The sequence below is a fragment of the Phoca vitulina genome, unplaced genomic scaffold (genome assembly GCF_004348235.1).
Source record: "Phoca vitulina isolate PV1807 unplaced genomic scaffold, GSC_HSeal_1.0 scaffold96, whole genome shotgun sequence".
Lineage (NCBI taxonomy): Eukaryota > Metazoa > Chordata > Mammalia > Carnivora > Phocidae > Phoca > Phoca vitulina.
Window position 1 is genome coordinate 2092839 of NW_022589799.1, and position 14392 is coordinate 2107230.

The window sequence follows — 14392 nt, forward strand, 5'->3', positions numbered from 1 at the left end:
GCTCAGGTCATGGTCAGGGTCCTGGGATGGAGCCCTGTGTGTGGCTTCACACTCAGAAGGAGTCTCTGCTTGTCCTTCTCCCTCTGCCCCTCTCCCTCTCAAATAAATAAACAAGATCTTTAAAAAATAAAAAAATAGGGGCGCCTGGGTGGCTCAGTCGTTAAGCGTCTGCCTTCGGCTCAGGTCATGATCCCGGGGTCCTGGGATCGAGCCCTGCATCGGGCTCCCTGCTCAGTGGGGAGCCTGCTTCTCCCTCTCCCTCTCCACCTGCTTGTGTTCCCTCTTTCGCTGTGTCTCTCTCTGTCAAATAAATAAATAAAAATCTTTAAAAAAAATAAAAAATAAAAAAAATAAAAAAATAAAAAAATAAAGGACTGAACTTTATGTCCTTCCACCTTTTTCTGTGAAATCAGTTACAGTAATATAAAGCAGTTGTTTTAAAAAATATCTTTGCCTAGTAAAATAAAAGCTGACAACCCTATATTAACCCATGAACTCGGTCACAAAGTCTAAGTCTAGGAAACACTAGGTTAAGTTATAAAAAGACTATAGTGAGGGGCTCCTGGGTGGCTCAGTCGTTATGCGTCTGCCTTCGGCTCAGGTCATGATCCCAGGGTCCTGGGATTGAGCCCCACATCGGGCTCCCTGCTCCGCGGGAAGCCCGCTTCTCTCTCCCCCACTCCCCCTGCTTGTGTTCCCTCTCTCACTGTCTCTCTGTCAAATGAATAAAATCTTCAAAAAAAAAAAAAAAAGACTACAGTGATATTTACAGCAGAAACTCTAAGTAGAGACCATCCAGCATACTGCTTTTCTTACTCTAAATTATACTGGGTTTATATATGCAAAGAAATAACACAGATTGTGGTTAAATGGCAAAGAAAGTGGGCTTTGGGGTCTAGACAGGCTTGGGTGGGAATTGTCCCTCCCTCCCCCCAACCCTGCCAGCTGTGAGAACTCAGGCAAGCTACTGAATCTCTCTAAACCACTTTCCTCCTCCTTAAATGGGAACAACAGCAGTAGCCACTTTAAAAAAGTTGCTCTCAGGATTCAATGACTTAAAGCATACAAAGCACTCTGTATTATACCTGGTCAATTACAAGTGTTCAATAAACACTAGGTGTTATTGTTATTATTTTATGTACTTCTTTTCTTTTTTTTTTAAAGATTTTATTTTTAAGTAATCTCTACACCCAATGTAGGGCTTGAACTCACAATCCTGAGATCAACAGTCCCATGCTCTACCGACTGAGCCAGGTGGGCACCCCTATTTTATGTTCTTCTGACATGTGTATAAATCTTTTAGTACATTCACGTAGAACCAAAATAAACACCTCAAGTTAATAATCCAAAGGAAGGAAAAAGGATCATTCAATTTTGAATGGGTTAGTACCAACAAATGGACAGATAATGTACAATATTCACATATTTATATAAATATATAACATGCTAATCAATATATAATTTGAGGAAATACTTAGCAATTTTGATTGTTCTACATAATTATTTATCCTCCAATCATGTATGTATATCTCTTGCACCAAATAAACAACTTGCAAATATGGATGAAACACAAGGAAGACACTATTAATATAGAGTAAAAATAACATCAAATTAAGTATTCCAGCACTTTGGGAAATGCTGGGGACAATTTCATTAAGGATGGAATAAATCAATATGAAGTTCGGAATAAAAATTTCCACTTCTCTTTAATTACACAGAATCATAGAGGGGGCAAGATTTCAAGAAGACTGAAAGAAGAAAGGAAATGTGTAAAAAAAAATATGAAAACAAAAGAAGCAATTGGAAAGAAGTACCAACCAAAGAGTATAACCAGGAGATATATATGGTCAAGGTAGGAGAGAAGAGACAGAGACTAAATAACAAGCTTTCTTTTTTTTTTTTTAAAGATTTTATTTATTTGACAGAGAGCGACAGCGAGAGAGGGAACACAAGCAGGGGGAGTGGGAGAGGGAGAAGCAGGCTTCCCACGGAGCAGGGAGCCCGATGCAGGCTCGATCCCAGGACCCTGGGATCATGACCTAAGCTGAAGGCAGACGCCCAACGACTGAGCCACCCAGGAGCCCCAATAAATAAAATCTTAAAAAAAAAAGAGAGAAAGAAGAAAGAATTTTTAAAAGAAAAATGTGTGTATTAGTGGGAAAGTTACACGAACAATTTGGGCAAAATATCCTTGGATCTTCAAACATGTACAACTATTAACAGTTCTTACTGACAGGTAAAAAGGAAAACTAAAATTTTTAATAATCTAAGCTTAGATCCCCAAAAGCAGTAAGAATTTACTTACTTCACCAGAGCAGCTGCTTCAGGAAGGACATCAGCAAATGATTCACGGAAAATGATTGCGTTTTTCCTTTTGCAGTTCTGTATGACATCATTGGCGAGGTAAAAGAGATTCAAACGGTGGGGATAGGCAGCTAGAGATGACAAAAGAAAATAAATAAAACCAAATGAGTTAAATTATACTTTGTTCAACTTATTCCAAATACAGTGTTCTCAAACTGTGTAACCACTATTACATGGGTGGAGAATAGATAAACAGACAAATGAACTAATGGATCAATTTATTGAAACTAGTGTCTAAAAACACTGAGGTTAATTTTCTGTTCAAGGTGCTCCCTGAATAGATTTCCACTTCACTTTATAGATGTTTGGCACTAAAAAACTCATTAACTCTGGAGAAGCTAAAATTAAACAAAACTGTTCTCCCAAACATTTGGAAAGAATGTTTGAAGCAGCTCACCTTGTTGCAAAAACACTAGGGTTAGTGAAAGAGCATGGGCTTTAGAACCACCCAGAATGTGACCTTAGGCAAACTGCTTAACCTCCTCTACATTATTTTTGTAGATAGATTCTTTTCATCAACTAGTCCAGATACTACTCAGGTACACCTAAATCCTGCCATCTAACCAGAAGCAACACTCTGCTCCAGCACTAGGTCCTGGGAAATAAGTAATCTGATCCCATACATACACACACGAAGGTCAAGTTTTTCAAAGGCCCAAAACAAGGCCCAATCAATTTGCTTTCTGGAACCTCAGGCAAAACCACCCCAAGTTTCATTATATCCTCGACAATTTTAATGCCCATTTGGATGATTCATCATGTTTTCCAGTCTCTCAAAATCTTGATCTTAAATTCAGTGACTTCCAAAAACCACTCCTCTGCACATTTTAAAATCCCCTTTTTTGACCACAGCCTCTCATTCCCCTTATATTTGTCACTTTATTATTATTTTTTTATTATGTTATGTTAGTCACCATATTTGTCACTTTTATCAAGATCTCAGTTCTAAATTTTTCCTAACTTTATAGTCACTTTTAGTACTCAATTTTTTCTCTATCAATTCCACAGTCTTTGATCTATTATTTAAACCACTTTTTTTTTGAAAGAGAGAGAATGTACGTGCCTGAAAGCAGAGGGACGGAGAATCCTAAGCAGGGTCTATGCCCAGCACAGAGCCTGACTCGGGTCTCGATCTCACAACCCCGAGATCATGACCTGAGCCAGTATCAAGAGTCAGCCGCTTAACCTACTGAGCCACCCAAGCACCCCTTAAACTATTAAAATACTCTTTTATTAAAACCTTCATTCTCTTTTCCTCCCCCTTCCCCCCGATTTAGCCTTTCTATCACATGCATTCAACAAAATCCTAAATCTAGATCAACCTAACTGAATGCCTTTACTTGACTTTTATTTCTACTCCTGGGTTCTGCTGAAGAAAAATCATACCAGGAGGACTGAAACCATATAAATCTAGTCTCCTTCAGCTGGGCCCTCAACATTACAATGCTATAGTCCTTCCATATGTTCTTCATTATTATCAGAAATCATATGGAAATTCTATTCTCTTTAAAAAAAATGTATCCATATTTAAACCCAACCAAATCAACTTACCTGAGTTAGTTAAGATCTTTCAGATTCAAGTATCTCAAAGAGTTCTCACTGTCCCCACTTTAACTCCTATTAACTCCGTAACTATAGGAGCTACTTTTGTTTGTACTTAAAATATGCAATCTACTATGCTCAAGAGCTTTATATAAATTATGCCATCTCACTTATGTTGCCACCGCTCCACTTAAACAGGAATTACCAATAAATTCCAACTTATTAAACCTGATGAAAATTTTTAAAATGTTATTTCTTTGTGGCTTTTGGCACACAGAATAATCTGTTATGGTAATTCCTCTTGGTTTCTGTCATAACCACTTTCCTGGTTTTCCTACCTCTCCGATTCCTTCTCCATATATACATGGTGAGCATGTGCAGATAGGCAGCTCCACCTGTGACCATCCTCCTTTAAATGTTGAAGTTCCCCAGCGTTCTCTCCTGAGCACTCTTCTCCATTCACCCGTGGCATCATGTTTTAAGATTTCAGGTTTTAAGTTAGTTTGTTCCACTCCTGACTCTGTCCCTTATTAGCTTTAAATACTACTTAACTCTTCTATATGACACTTTCTTTTTCTTTGTAAAATGACAACCTCACAGGGTTGTTACAAGAATTAAATGAAACAATGTATATAAAGCATTCAGGACAGTGCTTAGCACATAGAAAATGACATGCTATCAGCATAACCATCCACTTCCACAGCTTTAACTCCCACCACCTATGCATCAATGACTCCCATGTCTATGGATACCAAGCCTGGATTTCCCTTTATCAGTCAAAGCACACATCCATGTTCAAGTCTCAGAGGCACGTTGAGCTTGATTTTTCAGTATTAGTAATCGTCCTTCTCTTCCATCTGTTACTGCTCTTGTATTTAGCCAGAATTTTAGCAATCTTTCTTGACTCTTCCTCCTCCCTACCTGACCCTCACATCTGATACATCTCCAAGTCCAGCCAATTTTGTCTCGAATAGTATCTGTAAAATTTATCTCCTCTTTTCCTTCTCTTCCTATTGCTCTTTGCTGGGTTCATTACCTTTGACCTTGACTACTACTGCAGTACCCTCCTAACTGGTTATCTTGCCTCTAGACTTAGTCTCCTCAAATTTACTCTCTAAATTGCTAAATTCACTTCTAATATGCAAACATTATCCAATTTGTTTCTCATATCAAATCCATCAATGATTTCCAAATGCTTACTAGAAAACGCCTGAACACCTTTGTCTCCATTTATGATCTGGATCTTACCTTCTCTTTCAGTCTCATCTCTTCCCTTTCAAAGTTCTATCTTTAATGAAATACAGTTCCCAGAAACCTTGCACATGGACTCTCTTTCTCTCTTGGAATTTTCCTTTTCTAGGATATCCCATCCTGAATATCTTGTGTTTTCTACTCATCCATAGAAGAAGTCCAAAATATTAAACTTAATTCATGTCAGATTTTGCCCCCCATCTTATCACTACTTCTTCCCCAAACAAACCACCTCCAACTATTTTTTTTTTTAAAGATTTTATTTATTTATTTGAGAGAGAGAGAATGAGAGAGAGCACATGAGAGGGGGGAGGGTCAGAGGGAGAAGATGCGGGACTCGATCCAGGGACTCCAGGATCATGACCTGAGCCGAAGGCAGTTGCTTAACCAACTGAGCCACCCAGGCGCCCACCTCCAACTATTTTAATGCAACTTCTTCCCAATGCAAACCCTACACTCTATAGTCAAATCACTATAGAAAGTCAGGAGGAAATGAGAAAAATTGGCTGAGGTAGTCTGAGAAGATGCCTGAAGACAGTGGGATTTGAGAAGACCCATCTTGAATGCTTTTCCAAACCCTCTACAACCTAGTTCTTGCTTACTTGTTTAGCCTCAACTTTAGCCACTCTCCCTTAAAGCTGCAGTTTAGTGAACTATACTTTGTTCTCAAAGCCAAGCCCCACCTCCTTCCCTTGTCTTGCCGCCCATTTTAACAGACTAATTCTTTTTCTTCCTTCAACTCTCAGCTTATATATCACATCTTCCATGAAGCTTCCCCTGACTCTGTAAGACGCCTTTAGTGCATCCTGAAGGTACACGTGTCATACACTTATCACATTGTAGTGTACCTGACTGTATCTTCCACTAGAGTATAAGCTCCCTAAAGGCTGGAATTCTGTCTTGTTTACTGCTATGACCTCAATTACTGAGTATCTGGCAGGTGTTCAAATAATATTAGTCTGATGAAGAAGTTAAATTTTTGTAGACAGGAAGAAAGGGGAAGAGCACTCCAGCAAGAACAAGTCATGAGTAAAGGTGCTGAAAAGGATTGTGCAATGAGCGTCTTTTGTTTTGCAGAAGGGAAAAAATTAGGCTAGATTTTTAAGCTTATTTAATAATACTTACAGCATTTTCTATGTGCTAGACACTGTTTTAAAGATGATACTAATATTAACTGATATCCTTACAACAACCCTATGAGGTCGGTACTGTTACCTCCATTTAAGAGATGGAATGATGTGAACTGTCACATCTAGTAGGTACTGAAACTGGAATTTAAATATAGACAGTTGGATCGAAAGTCTACATTCTTAAATACTACCTATTTCTACTTGTGTCTGACCAGAAAGGTTTGGCTGGAAGAACAGTGGAAGAATAGGCAAAGATAACAAATTCTGATGGTTACTAAATATTGAGCTAAGAAAGTTTTAGCCTTTACTCTGTGGCTAATAAGAAACCATGAAAAGTTTTTATATAGAAGGGTATTTTAGAAAAAGCTGCAGATAATTTTATTGTTAGAAATAATAAAAAGAGCTAATAACACTGCAAGGAAGCAACCAGACAAATCTATAAAGTGAGATATTCTGCAGGGCAACTGGCCCAGTCTCATCAACAAATCAGTGGCATGAAATGTAATGGAGAGATTAAGGGACTCAAGGGACAAAGTAATCTGATATAATTAATCTCTATCCCTAAATTGCACATAGGTTTGGACTAACCACCTGTAAATGACATTTCTGGATCAACGAAAGAAATCTGAATATGGTCTGGAATTAGATAAAATGAAAATTTACTGGGCACCTGAGTGGCTCAGTCAGTTAAGCATCTGCCTTCAGCTCAGGTTATGATCCCAGAGTCCTGGGATCGATTCCCACATCGGGCTCCCTGCTCAGTGAGGAGTCTGCTTCTCCCCCTCCTTCCCACTTGTGCTCTCTCTCACTTGCTATCTCTGTCTCTCTCAAATATTTTTTTAAAAAATGAAAATTTACTGAAATGGAAATAAAAAAACCATCAAATGAAAAAAGTAGTTAACTACAGAGTGATTTCATATTAGAAAAAAAAATCTGTGAAAGAGATCAGAAAGGATATGGAATTAACTTTTAATAGTATTGATCTCTATTTTCCTTTTGCTTGCCTCTATTCTAAATCTAATCCTAACAATACATATTTGCTGCTTTCATAATAGGCTATAAGGAAATATAAGCATTTTGGCCCCAAAAGTTGAACTAGTTGTCTTGAAGTAATCTGCATTTCAGCCTGGACCTTTCCTTTGAACCATAGACTCAAATATCCAACGTAGACTCAAATATCCAACTACTTTCCCAACATCTCCTCTTGCATGTCTAATACACAGCTCAGATTCAACACATGACCTTCTGCTCTCTTCCTCCAAACTGTCTCCTCCTATAGTCTTCTCCATCTCAGTAAATGGCATTTCTTCTGGTGGCTTTTTTCAGCCAAAAATCTTGAGTCATCCTTGACTACTCATTCTTTCATACTCCACATCCAAACTCGCAGTGCAGATCTCATTAATGCTACTTTCGAAATACATACAGACTTAGGAAATTACAAATGTGGAAAGGGAGAAGATTAAAATAAATCCTGTTGTGGGGCACCTGGGTGGCTCAGTTGGTTAAGCGACTGCCTTCAGCTCAGGGCATGATCCTGGAGTCCCAGGATTGAGTCCCGCATTGGGTTCCCTGCCTAGCAGGGAGTCTGCTTCTCCCTCTGACCCTCCCCCCTCTCATGTGCTCTCTTTCTCTCTCTCATTCTCTCTCTCTCAAATAAACAAATAAAATCTTAAAAAAAAAAAAAAAAAACCCTGTTGTGCTGGACTGTAATTGGAAGTCTTGGTGTAAGCCTCATAGTTAAATATAGAAATATAAGGGGGATGAATGTGTGTGTATATGTATATGTGTAAATACAACTATTTCCTAATCTCCACTGACAAGCCTAGAAGTAATAATATCCCAATATCTAATATCTAGATCTTGGTTTCAAAGAAGAACCAGGGCTTCTTGGCGAAATGGCTGATTCCACACCAGGAAAGAAAGTTCAAGAGCTTGGAACATATTGCACCAGAAAGTAAAAAAGTGCTCAAAGTATGATGTCAGAAGGACACAGGCACTAGCTTCAAGGGGTTCCCAATGGCCAAATCTATGGAATGGACAAGTGTCAAAATCAATAATAGTAAATGATTATAAGCACTGAATAAAATAGCAATCCATGAATACATACTGATGTAAACAAACAGGTGAAGGGGGGAAGCTCTGCCTTATAATCAATCGAATGAAAACCAATAAATATAAAAGGAATGATGGCGTTTAAAAAAACAGCGTTTGGCAACCAGTTGAGTCAGTTAAGAACTGACTCAAGCAACAATAATCAATAGATGCTAAAAAGCTAGCAAGAGAAAGTTTAATGCAGAACAGGAATTTATAAAGTCTCAAACTACTTCCCCCCAAAATACTCATTTACTTTACAGTGGAGAAATCTCACAGGCAAAAACCATCTCACCAGGTGATAAAAGTTAACATCACTATTATGGGGCATATCGACATTATATTCCTCCAAATGTAATAAGTTAAGAACACAGTATCATTTCTGCAGTATGTCTGTCCAAAATTGCATAACGTGAATCTAACCATAAGGAAAAATAAAATACAAATTTATGGACAGTTTTTAAGTTACTGGTCCATATCCTTCAAAAATGGCAAGGTCATGAAAGATAAGGAAAGACTGTTCAGATTGAAGAAAAATAAGACATGACAACTAACTGCAACACATGACCCTGGACCTTTAAAGACCATTATTGGGATAACTGGTAAAATTTAACCATAGTCAGCACCTGGGTGGCTCAGTCAGTTAAGCATCTGACTCTTGGTTTTGGCTAAGGTCATGATTCAGAATTGTGAGATCAAGCGCCCTGTCAGGCTCTGCACTCAGCAGAGTCTGCTTGAGATTCTCTCCCTCTGCCCCTCTCCTGGCTGATGCATCCCTGCTCCTCTCTCTCATAAATAAATACATACATAAAATCTTAAAACATATAATATATATGTTTATAAATAAATAAATAAATAAATAAATGTCAAGAAGAGAGCTTTCACCAGAAACCTTGATCTTGGTATTGAACCTTGAGCTTGGGCTTTCCACATTTCACTTCAGAAATGTAAGAAAATACATTTCTGTTGTTTAAGCCACACAGTCTGTGGTATTTTATTATGGTAACCCAAGGTTATTAATGCAACTATAAGGAGAATACCTTTTTTTTTTTTAGGAAATGGACAATGAAGTATTAAATAGGGCATCATGTCTGCATCATAACTCTCAAATAGTTCAGCGAAAAAAAATGTGTGTGCATGGATGAGGCTAATACAGGTATGTGAGCCCTCTGTGGCCGTGATTGTTTGTGCGCTGTGGTGCACGCAGGGTAAGGTCGGGAACGCCCAGGTCTGAGAGGGGGAAAAGTCTCCCTCGCCTTGTTGTGTGCCTATGCCGCAGGCATCCGGTCAGCTGAGAAATGGCTCATGATGTTTTGAGCACATTGTTCCTTGTAACGCCCACCAGAGAGAATGGCTCCGTGTGCGGGGGTGTAGTGATCAGATAACATCCTGCTTATGTGGGGTGTTGTCCGGTCTCAGGATTCCTGCATAGAACTTGATTCTATCTTTATGTAGTTTCGGGGAATGGGTCACGAAGTATCCTTGCACAATGGTTAATCAGAAAATGAGATTTACGGTGCAACTGGAGTTGATTTGTTTTTGTCCTCCCTTGCGTAAAGAAGTATCGGGATATCTTCATGCTTACATTGTTAATCAGTAACAATAGATTTTGATTGTAAAGAGTATATAAGATGTCAAGAAATAAACGGCAGTATGCAGTTGCAAGTGCTGCCTTTGCTCTGCATCCCCTGTGTCCTGGTGATTTCGCGACCCTTACCCAGGGACCCCAACGCACTAGACGTTGACACATGGAGATAGCAATGAGAGAGCAAATAGAGATAAAACGTTAATTACTAGGGAATCTGGGGGAAAGGTACACAGGAGGTCTTTGCAATATAACACAACTTTAAATTTGAAATGATTTAAAACTAGCAAATTAAAAAAAAACTGGAACTCTAACTACTACTTACCATTGTATTGGTCTAACACATAGTATGCTTTCAGAATGAATACATTAGAAAGAAAGAGAACAAAATACAATGAAAAGAAGAAAAGGAATGAAAAACGAGTAGTCTTCTATTCAGTTTGGTTCGTAATCCCAGAGGGCAGCTGGCTTATATGTAACTATAAAGGATAGGCTTCATTTAAGGTACGGTTAGGTATTCTAGAGGTTGTTGCAGAAGATCATTTAGGTATAAAATCAGTGTTCTCACAACAGCAATTCCTCAACAATCTAGAAACTAAGAACTCAACCCTCTTTTTATCATTATGAAGAAGGGGAGAGAGACTGACAATAGGAAAAGATGGGCCAGGGCGCCTGGGTGGCTCAGCTGGTTAAGCATCTGACTTTGGCTTAGATCATGATCTCAGAGTCCTGGGATCTAACCTGCCCTAGGTGGGGAGTCTGCTTATCCTAATCCCTCTCCCTCTGCCCCTCTCCCTGCTCTTGCGCCAATGAATAAATAAAATCTTCGGGGCGCCTGGGTGGCTCAGTCGTTAAGCGTCTGCCTTCGGCTCAGGTCATGATCCCAGGGTCCTGGGATCGAGCCCCGCATCGGGCTCCCTGCTCCGCGGGAAGCCTGCTTCTCCCTCTCACACTCCCCCTGCTTGTGTTCCCTCTCTCGCTGTGTCTCTCTCTGTCAAATAAATAAATAAAATCTTTAAAAAAAAAAAATAAATAAATAAATAAATAAATAAAATCTTCAAAAAAAGGAAAAGATGGGCCACTGATTGATTTAAAAAAATAAGTAAATTATTCAAAATAAACCTGCTAACCTAGTGGCAAAAGGGTTAGATGATTTTTTTTTAAAAGATTTTATTTATTTGACAGAGAAAGAGAGAGAGAGCACAAGAAGGCAGAGTGGCAGGCAGATGGAGAGGGAGAAGCAGGCTCTCTGCTGAGCAGGGAGCCCGACATGGGGCTCGATCCCAAGACCCCAGGATCATGACCTGAGCCGAAGGCAGCCGCTTAACCGACTGAGCCACCCAGGCGCCCCTGATGATTTTTTTTTTTTAAGATTCATTTATTTTAGAGAGAGAGGAAGAGAGAGCACGAGTGGGAGAGGCAGAGGGAGATGGAAAGAGAATCTCAAGCAGACTTCATGCTGAGTGCAGAGTCCAATGTGGGGCTCGATCCCATCACCCTGAGATCATGACCTAGGCCAAAATCCAGAGTTGGGACGCTTAACCGACTGTGCCACCCAGGTACCCCAGAAGGGTTAGATGACTTTTAACTTGAGTTAATATTAATATTTTATGTCTGCCTTGCCTTGTTCCAAAAATGGGTTAAGGCAACAGATATAAAAAATAAAGTGTTTTCAACCTGAGTGGTCTTTCCATTACAGAGAATAAGTATTATGGTATAATGGAAAAGGTACAAGCATGAGTCAGAAGGCCTGAACTGTAACCCTTGAAAAGGATTAATTTTCATTAGCTTTAGTCTGACTTCATTTGTAAAATGAGGATGTTGAAAGGAAAAACAGGGATAGCACCTGGGTGGCTCAGTTAAGTGTCCAACTCTTGATTTTGGCTCAGGTCATGATCTCAGGGCTGTGAGATCAAGCTCCGTTGTCAGGCTCCATGCTGAGTGCGGAGTCCCCTTGTCCCTCTCCCTTCCCCTGCTTGCGTGAGCTCACTCCCTCTCTCTCTCTCAAATAAATAAATAATAAAATCTTTAGAAGAAGAAGAAGAGGAGGAGGAGGAGGAGGAGGAAGAAGAAAAGGCCACATGGACAAAAACATTATTTATAACTGTGGAAAAACTAGAAGCACCCTAAAGAATCATAGTAAGAAAATAGTTTGTAAAGGTACATCCACATCATGTGGTTGTTAAATAGGTGTCTGTAAATAACACGGAGATGCTTGTCTTGCGTTAAAGAAAAACACAGTAAAGAAAAATGTACTAAAATGTACATAAAACTGGATGATAATTATCTACATTTTCTATAATACAGTTACATGATCTTTTTATTAAAAAAAATGAAAGTATATACAATAACTGACTTGTATTAGCTGTTACTAGCTATCACTTTATAGCCCCCATCCCCCATGCCCAGGTCCCCCTGTCTGTGAAGTCCCGCCCAGGCTGTTCTCTCCCCTGGGTGGGACAGAGCGTGGCTAGAGGGTCTCTAGGGAAAACAGATGCCGGCGCCCCACAAGAAGTGGTGGGCTGTGCTGATGGGGAGGAGCGGTGGGTAAAGGTGGCGGCCTTTTTCCCCAGTCTGCCTGGGGTCACTCCTCTTCCATGGGGTGGGGGCGGGAGCCTTACAGCTGGTCCTGTTGGCATCAGCTGCCCGCTCAGCGTCCCCCTCCATGATCAGCATGGTAATGCGTGTATCCTCTGTCACCCCAGGAGGGCCACAGCTCTGAAGCAGCCTCATGAAGGAGGTGGGAGAAGGAAAGGGTTGGGTAGCCAGCCTGCTGAGGGCAGTGGTGTCAGGGGGTGGGGCTTGTCGGCACAAGAACTCACAACAGCTACTCGTCTGGGCACAGAGGAGAAACTGCAGTTAGGGGGTGAGACCAGGAAATCTAGAGAACACAACCACCACCCTTTCCACCCAGTTCTGCCCCCCGAACCCCCAGGAGCCAGGATGGAGGAGCAGCAGAGCCCCCTGCAGGACTTCACCCTGCCTTCAGTCTGGGTTCTAGCTCCAGCCTCTGCACCCACTGAGGAGGAGAGCAGGGGCCGGGAGCAGGCCTGTGTGGGTGTCATGGCCCTTGGACCCCTTCTGTCATCAGAGTGGTTTTGGCTCTGGCCTGGGACTTTATGACATGTCTGGGACCCTGAATCCTGAAGCTTCCCTGCTCCCGGCTGCTGATTATCAATGTCCAGGCTGTGGGTAGGGGGTGCTCCAACACCCACAGGGTTTGGGGCACTGGAGGCCTGGGCTTGGGGCTGCAGGAAAGCTGCCTGAAAGTATTTTTTAAGAAACTCCACTTTAGTGGAATAAAGTAAACTTTATTCTCTTAAAAAAAAAAAAAAAATATATATATATATTTTTTTTTTCAGATAGCTTGTTAATAGCTGACTCGTATTATCTATAGTTACCTTCAGCTTCAATATCCTATAATTTAAAAAATATTTATTTGTGGCATTCCTGGGTGGCTCATTTGGTTGGGCATTTAACTCTTTGGTTCAGCTAAGGTTGTGACCTCGCTGTCAGGGGACTGAGTCCTGCACTGGGCTCCATGCTTGTCTCGAGTCTGCCTGGGATTCTCTCCCTCTCCCGCTGCCCCTCCCTCCACTTGCTCACTCGAGTGCGCTCGCTCTCTCCCTCAAAATAAAATAATTAAATAAAATCTTTGGGGCACATGGCTGCCGCAGTCGGTTGAGCATCCCACTCTTGGTTTTGGCTTGGGTGGTAATGTCAGGGTCATGGGATTGAGCCCCACGGGCTCCGTGCTCAGCATGGAGTCTGCTTAAAGATTCTTTCTCTCCCTCTGCCTCCCCTCCCCGTGTGCAGGTGTTCTCTCTCTCAAGTAAATAAATCTTTAAAATAATAAATAAATCTTTAAAAATATATTTATTTATAAGTATATATATATAGTACAAATAATGGCAGTGCCACAAATATTTAAAGAGAAGAAAATTATACTTTTTCCCAAAGAATCTGTATCTTCTCTTTAAAAAGGTAAATCCTGGGGTGCCTGGGTGGCTCAGTCATTAAGCGTCTGCCTTCGGCTCAGGTCATGATCCCAGGGTCCTGGGATCGAGCCCCACATCACGCTCCCTGCTCACCGGAAAGCCTGCTTCTCCCTCTCCCTCTGCCTGCCGCTCCCCCTGCTTGTGTTCCTGCTCTCACTGTCTCTCTCTCTCTCAACAAATAAGATCTTTAAAAAAATAAAAATAAAAAGGTAAATCCTCCAACTTCCTTAAAATCACTCGGTTGATTTGTTGAGGGTCAACAAGAAAAGAATAATTATCTGAAAAAAGCATCGAGGTAGCAGAGAGAACACTGAACTACACAGAAAATCTGAGTGCCACACTGCTCCACTACAACATTGAGGACAATCATCTATCATCTAAACTAGGGCACTATGAGAGTAAAAAGGGTGCTGATCCCATCCCATCACCTA

The 14392-nt window shown here is 40.6% G+C and overlaps 1 protein-coding gene across 3 annotated transcripts in view; it reads right to left on the minus strand.

The window, feature by feature from the left end:
- The window catches only part of RPRD2 (regulation of nuclear pre-mRNA domain containing 2), a 97289-nt gene that overhangs the window by 48974 nt on the left and 33923 nt on the right, over positions 1-14392 (minus strand). For all 3 annotated transcript variants that reach the window (XM_032397015.1, XM_032397014.1, XM_032397016.1), the window contains exon 2: positions 2306-2435. In XM_032397015.1, the coding sequence (XP_032252906.1) occupies positions 2306-2435 (130 nt within the window). The remainder of the gene's footprint in view (positions 1-2305; positions 2436-14392) is intronic.